The 21320-nt window shown below is 36.8% G+C and overlaps 1 protein-coding gene across 1 annotated transcript; it reads left to right on the top strand.

The window, feature by feature from the left end:
- The first annotated feature begins 332 nt into the window (after positions 1–332).
- Positions 333–10526, top strand: IGFBP3 (insulin like growth factor binding protein 3). The gene is made up of 4 exons (XM_074283573.1): positions 333–1243; positions 5410–5636; positions 7277–7396; positions 9760–10526. Exons 1-4 carry the CDS (start codon positions 859–861, stop codon positions 9883–9885), a joined length of 858 nt encoding a protein of 285 aa, XP_074139674.1. The 5' UTR covers positions 333–858; the 3' UTR covers positions 9886–10526.
- The last annotated feature ends 10794 nt before the right edge of the window (positions 10527–21320 follow it).

Here is a 21320-nt window from a genome sequence, read left to right as displayed (position 1 = left end):
AAGACAGAAATCCAGAAGGACAACTCCCATCTAGTCCTCGTATAATATACCTCAAGGTGCCAAAAAAGGAGAAATATTGAGAAACTTTTTCCTTGAAACAAGAGACACATGATGCATCTTTAAAAGACGCATCCCGTGCATCTCCTTAAAGGAGAGTTTCTAAGAAACGCACTTGAACTCAAAGGAAGCTCTAGCCCAGGGTTACGGGACTTTCAGAACCAAAACCTGAGTTTCTTAGTCACTCCCCTTTAACAAGCTCTTCAGTTATTCATTATTCATGTTCCGGGGCGTGTCCTACGCTGGGTCTCTATATAGGCAAGACTTCAGCCGAATGAGAGAACAGATGGGAGGAAAGAATTACGGGGAGCAGCAGCCTACAAAGAGAATAAAATAGGGAACGTTGTTTCCTTATTTTATTTTATTTCCTTTTTAAAATAGCATTTTTTTTTCTATCAGCATTCAGTTTTGCAGCAGATCTTCTGATTCTAGCTTATCTATTTCTTGCGGTTTTCCCCCCTGTTGGGGAGAGAGACAGAGTGGGAAGGAAGGAGCTAGTAGTAGAAGGAATAGATTTAGGAAGGTTTAAAGGGCTGGTTGTAACTTGAGAAGTTGCGAACCAAAATTGGCTCTTTACTACTGGTTTTATTGTATCGGTATATAATAACACGATTATTATAGAGGAAGAGTTGCGGAGGAGTTCCTGCAAAGAGATTCTTGCTCTCTCCCAGGTTTAGGGGGTGCCCTGTGTGTCCGTCTATTTCCCAACCCTCCCCCTTATCTCCCCTCTCTCTCTTTCTCTCTCCCTCGCTCCCTCTCTCGTTGCCGCCTCTACAACGTTGTCTTTAGCCCTCCCCTCTGATGGTTGCTATGGTGTCCAAGCTTTACTTGCTCTGGGCAGCGGCAGCAGCTGCACTGGCGCTGCTGAGCCGGCTGGCTGTGGCCGTGGGGCCGGTGGTCCGCTGCGAGCCATGCGACACGCGGGCTCTAGAGCAGTGCAAGCCTCTGGTGTCAGAGTGCGCTGAGCTGGTGCGCGAGCCGGGCTGCGGATGCTGCCTGACCTGCGCCCTGCAGGAGGGCAACCCGTGCGGCGTGTACACTGAGCGCTGTGGAGCAGGTCTCAGCTGCCAGCCCCAGCCAGGAGAGCCCAGACCTTTGCAAGCGCTCTTAGATGGCCGGGGCCTCTGTACCAATGTGACCGCCAGCAAGCTGAAGGCGTTTCTGATGCAAGGACCACATGCTACAGGTAAGAACCCGTGAGAGCATCAGAGGGAGGGATGGAGGAAAACAAGCCTGAGGCAAGAGGGTTTGCCATGCGTTTGCAAAAGTTAAACCTGAAAGGGACCTTAGACTGCGTTCGGCCCAATCTCCTCGTTTTACAGCGGAGGAAACTGAGTCCTGGAGTCCTTCTAGTGACTTAGTTCCAGTAGAGAACTATATTCGGAGCTTGGCAATCTCGATTCAGGGCTTTGAGGATGACAAGCTGTTCTGCTAATTGAGAGACCTGGGGATGAAACCTGATGCAATTTTTTCGGGGGCGGGAGCTCATGATTTAGAGCCAACAATTTTCTTGGAAGCTGCTCACCACGAAAAAAGGACGCTGTGAGGAGGAAAAGGGGAATGATGGGTGGAGAGAGGAAATATCCTGAACGGAATATGTTCGGAATAAGTGCGGAAGAGAAGGGCAAACTGTTGAGGCGTCTGAAATTGCGTGCATCTTAGGTGATTTTGAGGGGAAATTCCCGAAGAAGGCGATTCACCGTAGTCTCCCCAAAGCCTCCAACTTTCAGGGAAGCCTGGGTTTCCTCTCTTCTGCCTGACGTGGGTGAAAATGAATGGGAGAAAGGTGAGAGAGGTGCATGCTAGAGAATCCTTCAGGTTGCTTGAAATGGGGGAGCACTGCGGGGAAAACGTCCCTGGCTCGAGAAACCAGAGGCTTAAAATAAGCTCCTCCTGCCTGGTTTAGCTGCAAAACCAATTCCACTATCTCAGTTGGGGGGAAGGATAAAGAGAGGCGATCTAGAAGCAACTCTATAAGCACATCCATTCTGCAATTTGCTCCGGGGAGGAGGGAATGGGGGTGGGGTGGACGGGATTTGAGGGGGGGGGGATTCGGGATGAACTTGAAAAAGGAAGTGAAGAGTAGGCTAGGGTTTGGCGAAGAAAGATGTACTGCTGGCAGGTCTCTTGAGCCCGCGGCAAACACGCAATGACTCTGTCTGGAGTAGCGCGTTATTTTATTTTTATTTTTTTTAACGGACCGGGCAGATTTTTAGGCTGAATTCCAAGTCCCCGATGAGCATTCTCCTTACTGTAATTATGGGGGAAAAAGTTTTTACACTATCCCTGTGAAGCCAGACGCCAATAATACTCATCATCAACATCAGTATGACTTGAATATGTGTTTTGGTAATTGACTATATAGGGAACAGGGGAATTGAGACTTCTTTTTATGACCACAGAGACAGAAGAGTTACATTCGGTAATAATAAATGGAGAGGCAACGTAGAATAATGGATAGAAGGTTGGCTCAGAGTCAGTAAAATCGAGGTCCAAGTCTCTCCTATAACACATATTGGCTGGGCAAGTTATTTAACTTGTCAGTGCCCCTAGTAACTCCCAACGGCTTTAAATTGCCCTCTTGATGATCCATGTTAGTGAAGGGAATTTACTCACTGGGAGTAGCCTCAACAGATGAAATCACTATTTTAAATCAAATAAGAGTAACAATAGCTGCCTTAAACAATCCATAAAAGTTTTGCAAAGCATTTTGCACACATTCTCTCATTTTTATTTCTATAACAACCTTTCAAGGAAGATATTATAATGGTCATTATTACTTTACATATTAGGAAATTGGGACTTGGAATCCATCAATTACATAAGGTCACTGTAATATCACAAAATACAAGAGGTAAGATATGAAGCTAGCTCTCCCAGTCTAGCAAGATGCTCTCAAGTGAAAATCATTTTCTTTTTTGGTGATGGGTATTGATTGCTAAGAGTAGGGTTATTGAGGATATAACTGAATATGTGTTTATTTTTTTTAATTGACTAAAATATAGAATGAATATTTGTTGAGATTTTAAAAATTATATAGGTGGTTGTAGTAATTTTGGGTACTGTGATTGTTTAAAAAAAAAAGATCTAGGTGACTTCTTAAAACATCTGGAAAAATATCAAAAAAGTAACTATATGTCCTATCAAAAGAACACAGACATTGTGACACACATTTTTCAACTTCATATTAGGAATACATCAACCAATGAAACTCTGTAATCTTGGGGGGAGGGGCAATTCTTGCTTCACAAGGTTCACTAAATCAGTTTTTCCAGTCTTAATTTTCTTTTAATTTCTTGTAAGGGGAAAGGATATGAAGTCACATCAAAGATCTATTGAGTACCTGCTCTGCACTAAAATAATGAAATAAAGGACTCTGATTAGCCCCTTTAAGTAGCCCTCAGGTCTGTGCATTCTTAGGGAGAGAAGACATATAAAAATTAAATAACAATTTGAAAAGCATAAATAACAATTATAAGAAAATATCAAAGAGATGTATTCTGTGATAAATAATTTCTACAGTAGTTCAAAAATCTCCTTAAGCCACAAACACAAATTTAGATACCATTGACCAGAGAGCAAGTTTCAAAGTTGTCTGAAAAATCTTAAGCAATAGGTTGTATTTTGTGCAATAAGGCTTTACATTTATACATAAACTTTTCAGTTTACATTATCTCTAGCAAGTCTAGGAAACAGATATAATAGGTATTAGACCCATTTTACAGATTTAGAATCTGAAGCCCATAGATGGTAAGAGATTGACTTGCCTATAAAAGGATGCTAAAGAAATAGCAGAGACTTAAATCCATGTCTTCTGACTCAAAAGACAACTCTCTCTATGACTAGGCACCTTGTGTCCTGGTTTTTTTTTCTTCAAATTTGGTCCCCGTGTGGTTAAAAAAAACACACACTGAATCTCAGGAATGTCATTCTTTTATATTATTATTATTATTGGCCCCCACAGAGACTTCAGTACTGGGTGCCTGCCCAGAAGCTCCAAGTCGGAAATTGTGACCGATTTCCCTTTAGCCATGGTGCCTGAAGTAGTAATCCCATAACAGTGAGAATCACAATGGTATTATATACATATATACATCCTGGAATTTAAATCATATTTTAAAATCAGAACTTATTGTGCACATTTCTTTCAAAATGTAAAAATCACACATTTAATATTCTCCATTAAAGAGCTGAAACATGAGATTTTGAGTAAGAGGAAATCTTAGAGGACTTTAAACCACTCCACTCATTTAAATTAGCAAAAAAATAAAAATATGGAAGTCTTAAAAGCACCTAAATGACCGGCCCACTCTCACCCAGGTGGTGAATACAATAATTAAGGCTAGAATTTAGATACTCTAACTGAAAACCTTAGCCTTTCTCTACTCTACCAGCTGCTGTTTCTTTGTAACCTTGGAGATATCAAGGGATACTTGAAGTATCATATTTTGTAGATAGTAATTCAGTTCACCTAATCCATTTGATGATTGAATGGGCCTTTGAAATAACTTTCTGTGTTTAGATACTTGGGAATTTGCATTGGTAATGTTGCTAACAGATTTCTGATTGAGGTCCAGATTCTAGAGATGATGACAGATGATATCTGCCCCCTTCTGGTGGAAAATGACAAAAAGCAAAACAAACTCCTCTGACTGTGTAAAAAGAGATTCTTCCCCCTTCCCCCCTCATCAATTAAGAAATAAATTCATTTTGAAATATGAGTTTTAACAGCTCCTAAAACCAAAGTGACTAGTAGTTTTAGGACATTTTTAAAAATAAAATTTAAGTCATTAGTCTCAAGATTAAGGATAGACTCTAAATCTATAATTTCATTGACATGAGAAGTTCCTACCAATTTAGATTGACAATTCTGTTTTCAACAGAAGGGCTTCAAGAATTGCCTGCACCAGAAACATCAAATTTTCAGTACCCCAAACTCTGCAATATAGCATATTATATTTAAATGAAATTGGGATTGTTTAACAAAATAAATAAAAATACAATAATACAACATAAATAAGACTAATTTGTGTAGTTTTGGGGAATCTATTTCTATTTGAGTTTGACACCACTACCCTAGAGCTCTGAGAGTTTAAATGACTTCCCTTGGACACAGAGCCACCATGGGTTGGAGACAGAACTTAAAACTTAGGTCTTCCTCTCTTCAAGACCAACTGTCTATCCACTAAGCTCACTGCCTTTTAAATACCTCAACAATCAATAGTCCTGTAGCGTTTACCTTCTCCTAGCATTTAAGATAAGCAATATCTCTTTATGGAACAGAAATTCAATTGTTGCACTTGGGTTAATAATGAACATTGTATTCTACTTTTTTGTTTGGTCTCTTTCAAGGAAATGCCAGTGATGAAGAAGAAGACCGGAACACCAGCAGCATGGAGAACCAGGCAATTCCTAGTGTTCCCCGGGTATCTGATTCCAAATTCCATTCACACCACACCAAACTTGACATCATCAGGAAAGGACAAGCCAAAGACACTCAGCGCTACAAAATGGAGTATGAGTCACAAAGCACAGACACACAGAACTTCTCCTCTGAATCCAAACAGGAGACTGAATATGTAAGGATTCTGAATTTATCCTCTTTCTCCTACATGCTCCTCCCCTCCCTCACTCAGTGGACAATAAGAGGTGAAAATTTGTATATTGGCTCTTGACATACATCATCCAAAATGTTCATTACCAAGTATTTTTTTTTTCTTGTTACTAGTTACATTGGAAATTAATATTTGAAGTGTTTAACAGTGACGGGGGGGAGGGGGAGAAAGAAAACACTCTGTAGCTGAGATTTAGTATTAGTTGTCAGGAGTATTAATAACCCCCATTTCTGCTCAATAAGCCACATTTATAATCTGTAAAAATGGAACGATACCATCTGGAATCTATGCAAAGACAGAATGGGAAACATGTGGTAGATTAAATTGTTACCATGACAAATTTACTAAAGGATAGAACTACTTAAAAAAGTGATGTCTTTTGAAAACTTACCCTGCCTCTTTTACCTATCTGGAACCTGCTCATTCATTCAGGAAATACATATTGAGCTTTTAAGACTGAGATAATAAGTGCTGAAAAGTATATAAGGATCAATAAGATGCAAATTTTGTCATTAAGAGACCATGTAGTATACTATTTCAAAGTCTGGTTCTTTTTGTACAGCAAAACAACTGTTTGAACATGTATACATATATTGTATTTAATTTATAATTTAACATATTTAACATGTATTGGTCAACCTGCCATGTGGGGGAGTGGGGAGGCGGAAGGAGGGGAAAGATTGGAACAAAAGGTTTGGCAATTGTCAATGCTGTGAAATTGCCCTTGCATATATCTGGTAAATAAAAACTATAATTAATTAAAAAAAAAAAAAAAAGAAGATGATGAAGAAGAGACAATGTAGACTATCCTAAGAGCCAGAGGGATGCAAACAATATAGTTCAGGGGAAGATACACTATTTCTAGTTGCAGGAAGCAGGAATATCTTAAGTCATAGGATATGGTTTTAGAGCTAGACTTTGAAGAACTGGTAGAATGGAAATGGGAAACACTAAGGGAAGAGTACACTAATTAGAATTCCACTTTAATCAGTTTCATTTTCAAAAGAGATTTATAATAATTACCTTTAGTTATCAAAAATTAATACTCATCCGTAATTTAAATAATAACATTAATAAACCCTTTCCAGCATTGTTGTCAAGCTAAAATAAGGTGATGATTCCAGAAACACTTTGCAAACATGATGACAGTATGTATATTGTTGTTGCTGTTATTATTATGGTTGTACCACAAATAAACATCCTTCTTGGATTTCTTCTCAGAAGTGGGAAATGAATGTAGTGGTGAAAGTGTATGTGTTTATACAAGGATATAAACATGAAGTTCCTATTTTCAGGTGCTTTCATGCCAGATGGCATTCATAACTAATCCTTAAGTGGAAATAACTGAGCCCATAGGGACTCAGAAGCAGAAGCCCTCTGTATATCTCTTGACAAAATTCAGGGTAGACAGAAGGAAAAAGAGAATGATGCAAAAAAAAATTCAATAGGACCTGCCTTTATGAGAATTTAAAGCTATTACATTAATGAAATTATTGTCCATATTTTTTTTAATTAGTGATTTATTCTAAACTACTAGAGGGAAAGAACTTATGATATATATATATATATATATTTTTTTTTTCTATTCATCAAATAACCAATAGGGGCCATGCCGCAGAGAAATGGAAGACACACTGAACCATCTGAAGTTTCTTAATGTCTTGAGCCCAAGAGGGATTCATATTCCAAATTGTGACAAGAAAGGATTCTATAAGAAGAAGCAAGTGAGTGATAAGAGATAACCTTCATGAACTTTTACTTCCCAGACTTCTCGCTACAAGTACTACCATTTCTTCATTTGATATTCAAAAAAGCTTGATGTCATAATGATATCTCAAGTTCATTTCAGATTCTGTGGAAATACTTTACTTCTCTTAAAGTATCTAATTTGGGGTTCTTATTTGTATGTTTGTTTTTGGCTTATCTCCTAACAATTGGTTTAGATCTGTCTTCTTCTTACAACTTGGAACTTTTTCAGAGCTTTCCAATGATATGGACATATTTACTGTCATTGTGGAAAAAGTAATTATTGGGATTAGCTGTAAAATCAGGCTTGAAAGCTACCTATTATGTATTACTTGTATGACCTTGCATATCATTTACCTTTTTTTTGAAATTCAATTTTCTTATCTCTAAAGCAGGGGATTGAATCTTTAAAATTCCTGTTCTAAATTATATATTTAAAAGCATGACTTTGGCGCTCTGAATAAAGAGGACAGGTTCATGCTCTTAAGATTCAACTTATTTTTTTTTCCTTTGGAGGAAAAAAACCCCATCAATTTTTAAATGTGAATTTTAGCTAAATAAGTTGTCATTAATATCATAGACAGCTAGATGACAGAGTAGATAGAGTCCTGGGCCTGAAATGAGGAAAATTCATCTTCCTGAAGTCAATTCTGGCATCAAATACTACTGTCATGACCCTGCACAAGTCTTTCACCCTGTTTGTTTCATTTTTCTTATCTATAAAGTGAATTGGAAAAGGTCAAACTATTTCAGTATCTTTGCCAGAAAAGCCCAAATAGAGCCACTCAAAGTCAAACACAGCTGAAAAAAAAAAACCAAAAACAAAAAACAATAAGCAGCTAATATTGTTCTTTGACAGGAGTGGGAACTGGGGCTTGGGCAGAAAAGCATTTTGTTGAATTTTAAATATATAGTCACAAAGGTATTAGTATCATCCACACCACAGTAAAGGAACTAGCACATGTTTTCTAAGTGTTTAAATAATGTAAAGATAAAACAATACACAGACTAGTCATGAAAGGGATTTTATTACCTATATTATGGTCTCCTACCCTTCCTGGATTATTCCTTGGCTACTTTGTTCCTATGTAAAATTTTGCTTAAAATTATGTAAAATTGCATTAGAAATAGCAACCAAGATTAGTTTCCTTCAGAACAATTTAGTCATCCATATGCCATCCTAACATGGCCTACATTATTAATGGGAAATTATATGTCATGATCTAATGAGTCTAGCAACTGGAAAAAGATAAGTCTAAGATTTTTCTCCTTCAAAGAGAATAGTTCCAAGGAACAGAGCATATTTAGCTAGGAGGAGAGGAGAAGATTCCAGGAGAATGTAAAAGTGATTCTCAAGCATGTGAAAGACTAACATCTAGCAAAGGGATTAGGTCTGTCCCATGGTCTGTCATAGGATCATGGTTAAAGGTACACACAAGGAAGTTTAGAATCCTGGTTTAAAAAAAAAAAAAAAAAAAACTTCCCAATAATGAAAACTGTGTAAAAGTGGAATAGATTGCCTGAGCAGAGAGCAGGCTTTCATTTAGCCAAAGGATTCAAGTGGATTCTAGGTGATTTCTTTTTAGCAATATTATAAAAAAAAAAAGCTTTTTGATTAGGTACTTTGGATTAGATGGCCTGTGAGATCCCTTAACAAAAATAAGCTACAATATTGAGTAAACAGATGCCTGCCTTCAGCTTTCAAAATCAAAATAATAATGGATGAACTTTTTCTTTCTTTTTCTTTTTTTCTTTTTTTTTTTTTGTTACCACATCACAGCATGAGCAAATAGAAGCCAGCAGAGGGATTATTGCTTCCCAGAATCATAGAATTAAAGCTAGAAGAGACTCCAGAAGCTGTCTAATCCAACTTTCTAATTTTTTTTTAGATGAGAAAATAAATGAGAAATTTTCAGAGAGATTAAATTGCTTGTCCAACACAGTAAATTACAGAACCAGGATTTAGAACCATGTGCTCTAACTTTTGCCAATTACAGCAAAATGCCTTTGTAGAGCACTGTAACTTAAGATAGTCAGTTCTTCGTTTCCCCAAAAACACAAATTCAGTTTTTTCTGAATGGACGTTGAACAATGTACTGTGCTATAAATACAGCTTAGAGGCATGAAATTTAAGAGATTATCTCATCTTTATATGTCATCTTCTGAGTCATAATTTTTGTCCTGCATTAATTAGATGCTTAATGATCTTGAGATATTAATAGTGACCTTACATCTTCCACCCCTGCCTCTGCAAACAGGATCAGAGAATGGTCAGAAACTTCTAAGATCATGGTGCTAGGGAGAAGAGGCTACCTCCTGACCTCTATGTTTTCTTCTATAGTGCCGCCCATCCAAAGGAAGGAAGAGGGGTTTCTGCTGGTGTGTGGATAAATATGGACAACCACTCCCTGGATATGATGCCAAAGGGAAAGGAGATGCCCACTGCTACAACTTGGAGAATAAATAGGTGCCAGATGCCAACTCCTATGGAATCTCTGTATGGCCACAGAATTCACCCATCAGAGACCTTTGGAGTAGTTGGGAGAAGGCATGGACCACATTGGAGTTTCACAAGTTCTGCCTTCTCTTAATGATTTAGGGGATTTTATTTTAGACTCTATGGACACTGCAGCTGTGCCTGCCATTGCTCCTGCCTTCCTCCTTGCCTTCTCTACAACACTGAGGGAGGTCTGAATTCCCATGTAAATCTGCACTATTGATCCTCAGAGACAGAGAAAAAGGCACTTCAGAAAAGATTCAGGGAGTCTCCACTGACTTTAAAAACAACAAGAACAAAAAAACAGCCTGTGACCCATTTGATCCCAAAAGATACTGTGTGTTATTTTAAAGAATTTATAGAGTGTACACTTTTTAAGATATAAAAAGAAAAAAAATAAGGAATTTAAAATTTTAAGCTTTTCTTTAAACAGGTCTGATGGGAAAGTCTTCACGGGTAAAATGTTTTATAAAAAAAAATCTCAAAGAACTTTTTAAAGATTCATGTTTCTAAAATAAAGACATGGCTATTTTTCTCTGTAAAATATATTATGAATATTCTGTTAGTCTGTATTTAATATAATTTTTTAAATAAACTTTATTTAAATGTAACATGTGAATATGAAATGTTACACTATCATTTTGAAGTATGCCGTTGAATTTGTGCAAGTTTAAAAAGAAACAAAAAACCCATCATAACCTTCTCCTTCCATGATAAATTTATCAAGTGGAAGAAAAAAAAAAACATAATTAAAATGTGATTTGCTTTTTGGAAAAAAGAAAAAATCCTCAAATCATAGATTTTTTTTTGACCATGAAATCTAGACAAATTATCTTCCACAATTTCATTAAGATATTTTATCCCACACTGTACATTTACCACATAATTTGACTTCAGTATGCCTTGTGTTTGTAGTACCCAAGGGCAGAATGGAGCCTTTGTTTTTGTTTTTTGTTTTTTTAAATTTTATTTCAATGTATTTCTTTTTTCTTCTTGTTTTAGTTGATGTGGAGCTCAATTGCGCCTTATTTTGCACAAGTGACTGTCACTGCCATCTGTAATGTTCATGGATCAGCTGCAGGCAACAGCCTTGATTTTCATTTCTTGCCGTGGTGAATTGATTTTTAACCAAAGTGTAGAAAGAGATTCTTGGAATGCCTGATTATTACAAATAGGAAGCCAAGTGTATTTCCACTTTCCAGTAGTTAATGGAAAAAGCAATTTTGATTGTCCTTGTTGCTTCATATAAAAGAAAATGTAAGCATCAGCCAAATGTTGTCATGACTCATAGCCTATGGTACACTGCATCTTCACTGAAGTGATTGATTCTCTGACTTTGCTCATTATTTTTTTAAACTATTTTGAATGGTGTGGGTTGAATAAAATCCATGCTGACATTTTTGTGCTTTATACGATGAAAATGAATCTTATCGTGAAGGGAAAAAATTTAACTCATTTTCTTGAAATACTATCTCACTCTCCTATGTTTGGTAACATGATAATCTTCTGTGGTTCTGCCTCTGAAGCAGAAGCAAGGAGATGGCTTCATGTAAATAAAGAAGCCAATTTTATCATGTTTTTAAATACAATGGACTGCTTTATGAAGTGGTGAGGAAATGTGCTAGAATTTTATCTGGAAAGGAGGACAGTGGTACTTTGAGAAGTAAGTTGTAGTCCCTTTGTAGCAGCTAAAAAAAAATCAGGCAATGCAGATTTATTATTATTTCTTTTCCTTGCTTTAGAGTTCTGATAGACTAAATCACAGTTCAGAACTTTAAGCATTTCTATGGTGCTCTGAGACAAAAGACTCAGAAAGAACAAGGAGTAAAGTGAAGCTTTTGCCTATAACTTGAGAAACAATGAATCTTATCTTTCTGTTGTCTACATAGTCATTAATTGTAAATCCAGCAATTTTAAAACCAAGCTTCTTGCTGGGAATATGTTCTCTAAAATCCGATTTTTAAGAAAATTGTCATTTTCCCCTTAAAAACAATGTAAAAAATAACAAAACAAAGGCTAAGCAAACAGTGGAGACTCATCAGTGACACAGTGTTTAGCAGCACATAGAAAATCATCTGTATTTTTAAAGTTTGAAATAGTTTTCTTTTTTATAATATACAAATATATGCAGAGAAGAAACATTTATAATGAATTTTGAGCATATTATATACCATATAGTCAAAATAAGTGTAATAGAAATATATGCTAGATGACACTAGATAATGTGCTAGAAATATTAGATAATATAAATATATAGACAATTGATTAAAGGATTCTATATATTAAGGAACAGACCTACTCTATTTTTAGAGGCCAATCTCATTTCCATTAGAATACTGACAGCTTGAATCAAATGGTTTCTGATTGACTGAAACAATTGGAATCATCAATACTTTACATTGATTTGATTCCCAAATATGTGTAGTATACTGCCATTACACCTCAAATGGATTCTCTTAGGAGGAAATAAATTCATGATTAACCAGCAGATTCTGGCTATTGACCAGGTTTTTGTTTTTGAGAGAAGGTATTTTTTGAAAAAAAAATTAAGTCTTGCGATGTATTCACAAATAGTAAATAAAATTGTTTTTGTTATTAAAAAAAAAGAATTGCTTACCCCCTTGTTCAAGAGTTGACTGCTTCTGTATTTTAAACTACCTTAGATCTTATGTCCAGCAAACATTCCTGGTGTGAAATCCAAAGGATTCTTATTACTGTCATAGGCACACTCATACCAGAGAAGGAGACTTTGCTCTTTTCTCTTGTTTCCCATTTGCATTAAAACAAGGGCTCAATTTAACTACATGGATATTCTTTTGTTTTCCCATTGAAACACTGCATGAAAATAGACACTCTTTATCATTCTTGTAAATGAATGATAATCATATCACATAGCATTTCCCCCAAACAATTCTGCAAGATGAATTCTAAAATTATGATCATCACCCTCATTTTATAGATGAGGAAATGTCAACTAAAAGAAGGTAAAGTGACTAGCCTGAAAGAATACAGTAAAATGCACAGCAGTTTGGCCAGTTACCTGTCCAAGATAAAGGTCACTATCCTCTTTTCTCCCAGTTCCAGAAGCATAAATATCAATTAAAATGCTAAATTTATTTCAGTCTAATCTTAATCCACAAATCTATGAACCCTTTACTGTAGAGTGATTTTTGTTGTTGTTTTTATTCTGCCTAGTCCCTTCCCAGACCTTGCTCCTGAGGCATAACTCATCTTTGTCCTCTGTCTCTTTCTGGTTTGTATGTAATGCATGTCATCATTCCTGAAGCTCTGAAAAGCCAGGATCAACCAAGGCTAAGATGAAACAAAGGATCAAGCAATTTTGTGTGCTTTAGACTCATAGACATGTCAACTAACCTCTATTCAGATCATTTTGGCTCACCTTGTCTCCTGGTACTTTCTGTCTCTCTATGTGTGGATAAGATAGTGGGAAAAAGATATGGGTAGATTTCAATGAACACCTCAAGGTCGAAGATTCACAAGTTCATGGTATATCAATTTAGCAATCAATCCTTCTGAAAGGGACTGATTGTGATGAGAACTAGATAAGGGGCATCTAAATGAAATTAGGTTTAATTGAGGTCTAGTGGCAGGTTCGGGTACAGGGAGTCAAATAGAGCTCCCCTGCAACCCCTGTGGAATCCAGCGCAAGGATACAGAGTTAAATGAGGTCTAGTAGCAGTTCAAGAGTCCCCAGTAAAGGAATTTACAGACCTGAAAACCTAGATTGATAAAAGAGGTTTATTATGGGGTTTGGAAGTAAAGTTTAGTTAGTAAAGTTTAGGGTAGAGATAAAAGGGCACCAGAACCACAGTTCCAGTGGGCAGAAATCCTTGACATGGCTGCCGTAAGGATGTTTGGGACCTCTGTAAAGAGTGGACTCCAGTTTGGCCCTTTTTATAATAGGGGGGCTATGGACAATGTGAAGGGGCCCATGGGTGGAGTTTGAGTTTCAGCCAGGGTTAGAATTTGAATAGAATTCAATGGGTTTTTAGATAAGGAGGAAACAGTTTGTACTTGGGGTGGGTCTCTTTCCTGAGGCAGAATCACATGATCCTTGTTCCCAGAGCTGGGACTCTGGGTCCAGGAGGGACCCTGGGGAGTCACATGATTTCTGCAGGGATGAACCTTGAACTCTGGGATACAGGAAATTGAAGTTTCAGACCATTGGTGACTATTGGTCAAAGATGGTTACATCCTTTTAGTCTATCCAATGAGAAGGCTCAGGTCTTTTGCTTTTAAATCCTGGACAAGCCAGAAGCTGGCCAGGTTACAAGGGCACATGGCTGGAGTTTGGATGGCTCCCAGGTGTGTGTCAGGGCCTCTTCCTGCAGGGATTAAATAAACACTTCTTTTTGTACATGAAGATGTCTCTGATTAGTTAATTTGGGAAAGGGGGTCTTAGCTATACACCCATCCCACACACTTCTATTTTATAGATGTGTAAGTAGAATTCTAATAGGTTAAAAAAATAGGATTATCCAAGTATCAATTCTATTTTCCAAAAATAAAAGTCCCTAAAGCAGGAACAATATCAACTGGATTCAAAGAATTTATAGAATACAAGAGTAATAATGTCCAGGAATGGGCTACAAAGAGATGATAATGAGTCCATTTTTAGAGAAATGTTTTATTCATTGAGTTTCAACTATTTACAGAACAATTATTATATACAAAGCACTATCTTAGGTGGTATTGGGCAGGGATGTGTGCAAGGATTAGATTTCTTTCAAGAGATTCATAACCTAGCTAGGGAGATAATATGAATACATATGAAAAGACAAGTTCATGATAGAGTGAACCATATGATAAATTCTCAAATGACCAGTGCAGATAAATGTCATAGATATCCAGAAGAAGGAGAGGTCATTTGTGGGCTAAGGTGGCAAGAGAAAGAAGGCTTTATGGAGGGATGAAACTATGTGATAATAAAAAAAGGCTCCAGAGACAAAATTTCTGGGTAATTTAATCATTTTATAAATAAGGCTAGCTGGTTATTAATAAAAGGATGGATCATTTGGTTGTTTCTCTTAGATGAAAGATCCTCATGGTGGTGGGACTTACAGTTTATATACCATTAGACATACAATAAGGGGCTGAGAGTGATGGAATTTGAATCCACCTAGGCTTAAGTAGACCACAGTGGGTTTCCCCACCTCAGATTAAATTCCTGGTAAGGTTGGGTGGGGTCTAACTAAGATAGAGGAGAGTTAATGCAATTTCATTATCAGTAATGTCCTTCAAGAAATCAAACTTTTTAATAACAGGACTTTAGAAGAAGGAGAGAATTCTAAATTTCCCCAAATATCATTTATCTCAAGTAGTTCTAGACCTCCGAGTCCAATCTTCTGATCTTTGCCTTTTCCCATTCCTATGAAATCTGTTCTTCATCATCATTGAAACTCCACACCCCCTTCCACATACCTCACAATCCTTCCTCCCTTCCTCTTCTTCCAATTCAGATCTTCTTTCTAATTTCTCCTTCCTTTTATGCCACTGAGCCTCACGATTAGTCATTTCAATTATATATTTACATTTACTTCCTTGACCTCCAATTCTTACCTATCCCATCAGTACCCAATACTAGATTAAAAACTACCATACTCTTTCTCATCTCTCACAACAGAATGGTATTAGAAAAAGAGCTAGATTATGTTTACTGGGTCTACTATAAATTCATGTTGATTAACCTCACTTTGGTTGAATAGCTTTTTCCCCTTCCCTGATAGAAATATAACTATGATTAGATTAATGAGACTTGTCCCAAGGCATCAAAAATAGATAGTGCTAATACCACTGAAACTCTTTCAGCATCTTAGAAATGATTTGATTTAGCACTGAATTAGTAAGATAAGTAGTTAAAATAATAGGTAAAGTGAGATGCTACCAGATGAAGTGTTCCCTCCTCTTAGTGGCTGCAGAGCAGCTGAACTCTTTCCTGACAGTGCTTCCTGTCTATCCCAGCAATGGTTCTTCATGGGTACTAATATCCTAGACATTCTTTTCCTATGACTTTATATATTCTGCTATCTCTCTCTCTCTTTCCAACTGAACTGTTCAAAAATTTATTCAAAAATACATTTGTGCAGTTGCTAATATTAGCTATTTTCAAATGTATTTATAAAGTTTGCCCCATGCACCAATCACTCTTACTAGTTAGCAATATGCTCTTCAGAGGTATGCCAACAAAAGAATCTGTCCTTAAACTTCTATCTCCTAGTGTCTATCCTTAAACTTCTACCTGTCAGACTCATTAATTCTCAGCTATGTGTTCTATCTCATAATAACAATAATGACATTAATAACTAACATTTGTATAGCAACTATTGTATGTCAAGCTCTTCATAAATACTTCATTTGATCCTCACAACAACCGGGGGAGTTAGATGCTATTATTATCCCATATTAATAGATGAGAAAGTGGAGATTAACAGAGATTAAGTGACATGTTCAGAGTAAGTGTCTGAGGCTGGATTTAAATTCATCTTCCTGACTTCAGGTCCTGTGCCCTATCCATTCTGCCAAAGTTAACTCTTATTTTAATGAGATTACTGAAGCCAAATATTCAGTCAACAAACATTTTGTAAATACCTACTATGTACCAGGACTATTTAGTTTTGGGAATACAAATACAAGTTTTTTCTTGTTTTTTGTTTTTCAAAAAACAGTCCCTAATCTCAAGAGGATCTTGAAATTTATAATCTATTCCCCCATTATAATCTAATGGGGAAGGACAACACACAAAAGGAAGATAAAAAATAAGGTTGGGAAGGTGGAAATAGATGAAATTCAAAGAAGTCCTAATAAATCCAAAAGCAACAAAGCTGGTAGGAAATAAGAAGACTTAACTGGATCCCCCCCTTTTTTTTTCATTTCCTATTTATATCTTTATTGAAGTAATTAAATATAAGAATAAACAAAATTAAACTATTACCAGAAACAAACAAACAAAAAAAACCCTATAATGATTTTCACGTCACTTCAGCACAGTGGTAAGTAAGCAACAGTGGATAGAGTAACTGGACTTGAAGTCAAGAAGATTCACTTTCCTGAGTTCAAATGTGGTTTCAGGCACTTGCTAGCTATGTAACCCTGAGCAAGTTATTTAAACTTGTTTTCCTCACTTTCCTCATCTGCAAAATGAGCTGAAAAAGGAAATGCCAAACCATTCTAGTGCCTTTGCCAAGAAAACCCTAAATGGGGTCCTACAAAGAGTAGGACAGGACTAAAATGAATTCACAACAACAAAAAAACAGAGCAATGTGACAATCTTTTAGCTTTAGAAAGAATCTTAAAAACTTCCCATCTCCAGACCTCACTTTTCAGAAAAAAAAAAAATGATTCATGGAAATTGTGACTTGATAAAAGTCACAGAAATAAAAAAGTGGTCTTCTCTGTCCCATACTATAAGTTCGTTTATTCCCATCCCTCTCAACTCACCCCCATCCTGAATCCAACCAACACCCCATTCTAAAGCTATTCATCCCTTCCACTGTGCTCTTTAGAATGGGTTTTATTAGTAACCATCTTGCTTTCATCTTAACATTTTCCCCTTCTCTTTCCTTCCACCTTTTTGCACTCACCGAGACTTGACTTCCTCCTGATTCAGAGCTTCCCTGACTGCCCTTTCCAGCTCTAGTTACATTTTATTCATAATTCTTTGAATCGCTTATTGTGGTGGGACAATTGGAATACTCCATGCTGTCCATGGACACTTCTAGGCTTTTCCTCAATTTCCATCACTCTTTCTTCCTTTTCAGGAACATTTCCATGTTCATGTACTCTGAAATTCTTTTACCTGATTACAATCTATTATCATTCCATCTCTTTCATTGCCTTGCAACTCCCAAACCTATCCTTGGTCTTGACTACAACCTCCAATCTTTTGACTCTCAGTTCTTTCCCTAGCTATCATCTCTTCATTTACTACATCCTCAGACCTTCTCTCTCCTGACTGCTTGGTCAAACAGTTCAACTCTAACCTGTTCTTTTTCTTTAGATTCTTGATCCATCATTTTATTACTGAACTTGCCCTCCTAAATTTCATTCTTGGATTGGTCTCATCATCTGCTGCTTTCACTGCTACTCACATATTGTTGAATGTGACTATTATGGGCCAGAACTCTGAATTTGAAACAAGAATTCTTACCAAGGTATTAAGTCAGTGAAATTGATAAAGACAATTGTTATCTACTTTAGCATGGTGATTAATAGTTCTCTAGTTTAGTACATGTACTTAATATTTAATATAGTTGTACAAGATTCACACCTATGATAATGTAATTATAAGAGAGCTTATAAGCTCTGACAAACTTAGCCAGAGTCAGAGCCAGAGAAGACAATTGGACTGGAGGTGGTAGCAAGTCCTCAAACTCAGAGAGATTCATTTCCATCTTCATCAGTCTTGTGGTGGAGGGCCTGTCCTCCTGCTCCCCCCACTGAGACCAAGGATGGTCTGAAAGACTCTCCACAAAGCTGGCCAGGGCCCCAGGCAAGGAAACTAGATTGTGAAGGAGATAATAAAGGATTTGAAACTTAACACCTGGCTGCACTTGTGGTGATTACTGAACTGAAATGAAGGTTGCTCCCAAGACCTCCAGAAAACCAACCAGAATATTATATGTGACAATCATGAAACCTTTCTGACAGTATAAATATGTGCGACATAATCGCAACTGGGGTTTTGATGTGACAAAACAATCTTTTTACACCATTCAATTCACTATCTTATTTCAGCATAGTATTTCTTCCAAACATCTTCTTCCCTCCTCAAATCCCTCTTGGCTCCCTCCCCCCAATATCAGCTGAAAGCCCTTTTTATTGGGAAAAATATTTTGAAGTTTCTAATCTCATGTCATTTATACACCTCCCTCCAATGTTTCTTCCTGAAGAGGTAGCCCTTTTCTTTACCAAGGATACCTTTCCAAGCAACAGTGATTGCATTCTACCTCATCTTAATAGTAGGTTGCTCACCTTTGTTATGGGCCAGAACTCTACTTGAAACAAAGTGTTAAGTCAGTGAAATTGACAAGACAATGGTTATCTAGTTTAGCATGGTGATCAATAGTTTTCTAATTCAGTATGATTGATTTAATCTTACAATAAATAATGGTTTCCTCGTGATATAATGACTGATTTATACTCAGTATACTAAATATAAGCTGGGAAAAACTCAGCCAGAGATATTCATTCTATTTCCCACCTTTGTGGTGGCTAGAGGCTGGAGCACAAGGTCTCAGACTGAGACAGACTTCAAAACAGAGACCATGGTGGTGGTGGTGATGGTGGTGGTCCTCCTGCCTCCCCCACAGAAACCAAGACACATTCTAGAGGACCTCAAGAAAGTTAGTCCAAGCCCCAGGCGAGGAAACTAGACTGTGAAGAATTTGCACTTTAACACCTGGCTATTCCTGTGGTGATTACTCAACTGAAACAAAGGCTGGTCCAGAGACCTCCAGAAAACTGACCAGAACACTATACACCTTACTAATGTTTTGTTTTGTGTTTTTTCTTTCTTTTCTTGTCCACTGCCTGAATCTCTACTAGCTCCTAAAATACCCATGACTCTTTCATCTTCCAAAAACCCTAACTTGATCTATTCTTCCCCCCCCAATCTTGTATTTCCTCTCTTGTAGCTAAACTCTTAAAGAAAGTCATTGATATTTGGTGCCTCTACTTTCTTTCTTCTCTCTCTCTCTTTCTGAAGTCTTTCAACCTGATCCATCACCTGAAACTGCTCTTTTTCTCTATCTCTACCCCTCTTCACTTAATCACCAAATTCAATGGCCTTTCCTCAGTCCTCATTCTTTTTGATCTCTTAGCAGTTTTGATATTCTGTGTTAACTTCTCCTCCTTGATAATCACTCTTGATGTTTAATAGTTGATATTTTCCTGTAGGTTTTCATGAAGCCACCCCCTTATGCTTCTCCTCCTTTATTTGTCTTTCTCTTGCAGTCCATAGTTATTGGAAATGTAGCTGTTTGCTATTCTTATGGTTATGCTTACTATCTATGGATATACCAGAGGTTCTTCTTTATTTTTTTCTTATTTTCTTCCTCTGTACTACTTTGATCTCATTAGCGCCAATGAATTCTGGCCATCTCTCCTGCCCCATATAATAAACTCCAGTGATTCCCTATCATTTCCAGTATCAAATGTAATCTGACATCCAAAACCTGTCATAACCTGGCCCTCTCCTTCCTTTTCAGTTTTTTTATGTCTTGATCCTCATTGGGTATTATCTTATCCAGCAATACTGTTCAATGTAAAAGAAACCCCATTTCCTGAGTCTGCACATTTTTTTCTGACTCTCTCATCCCTGAAATTTTCTTTCTCCTCTCATCTGTACTCTCTGGTTTCCCTGGATTCCTTCACACTGATGCTAGTGACTTTCTTCTGTAGATTGTCTCCAATTTATTTTCTTATAGAGGGCATCCAAAAAGTCTTAGTGCAGTTCTAAACTTGAGTAATTTAAAACTTCACTAAGATTTTTGGTATATTCTGTACATTTTCTTTGTATATAATTACTCTCATGTTGTTTCCATCTTTAGGCAGTGAGCCCTCTGAGAGAAGAGTCTTTTGCATTTGCAGTTTCTGTGCTTGGTATAATATCTGGCACATAGTAGGTGCTTAATAAATACTTATTAATTGATGGACTCAATTTGGAACTATGCTTTTAAATTCCAAGTCAGGTTTTCTTTACAGTATATTATGCTTCCATTGCCCTTTATAAACCTTATGTTCTAGTGATTGCAAGTGTTAAAATAAATAGTTCAACAAGGGCAGTTGTAAGCATTTAGGTTGGGAACAAAGAGTGCTATGGTCAGAAAGTAGCAAAGGGGAAGTTAGAATATGATATTATTGTCAGAAAGGAAAAAGAAAATATAAGAAGCTGCACAGAGAGTAGTAATGCATTTCTATTTAACCAAAAATTTAAAGTTGGGGGCAACCTCAGAAATCATCTGTCCAACACATATCTGACCAAAATTACCTCCTAGATTTCCAAGTAGTGACTATACACCTTCTGCTTGAACATATTCGGGGAGGGAGCCTTATTACTTTGCAAAACAACTGATTCCCCTTTAAGACATATCATGTGGAGGATATCCACAAAAATTAAAAAAAAAAAATCTAATTCATCTTCTTTATTTCAGGTTTTAAAATTCACAAAAATACTGATATAAGTCTCAGCCCACAAGCTTCTTTTCCCCATTTTCTCAGATCATCTATCTCATTTCTCTCACTCTCTTTAAATGTAACAGGGTAGAATCAATTTTTTAAAGCTATTTTATCATACTACTGTATCATGTTGACTTTGTAACCTATTAAAACTCCAAAATTTGCATAAGAATTATTATTTAATTATGATTCTCACATTCTGTTCTTGT

This window comes from Sminthopsis crassicaudata, chromosome 1 (assembly GCF_048593235.1).
Source record: "Sminthopsis crassicaudata isolate SCR6 chromosome 1, ASM4859323v1, whole genome shotgun sequence".
NCBI classification, from domain to species: Eukaryota; Metazoa; Chordata; class Mammalia; order Dasyuromorphia; family Dasyuridae; genus Sminthopsis; species Sminthopsis crassicaudata.
Note: the sequence above shows the minus strand (reverse complement) of the source record. Positions and strands in the feature narration are given on the sequence as shown.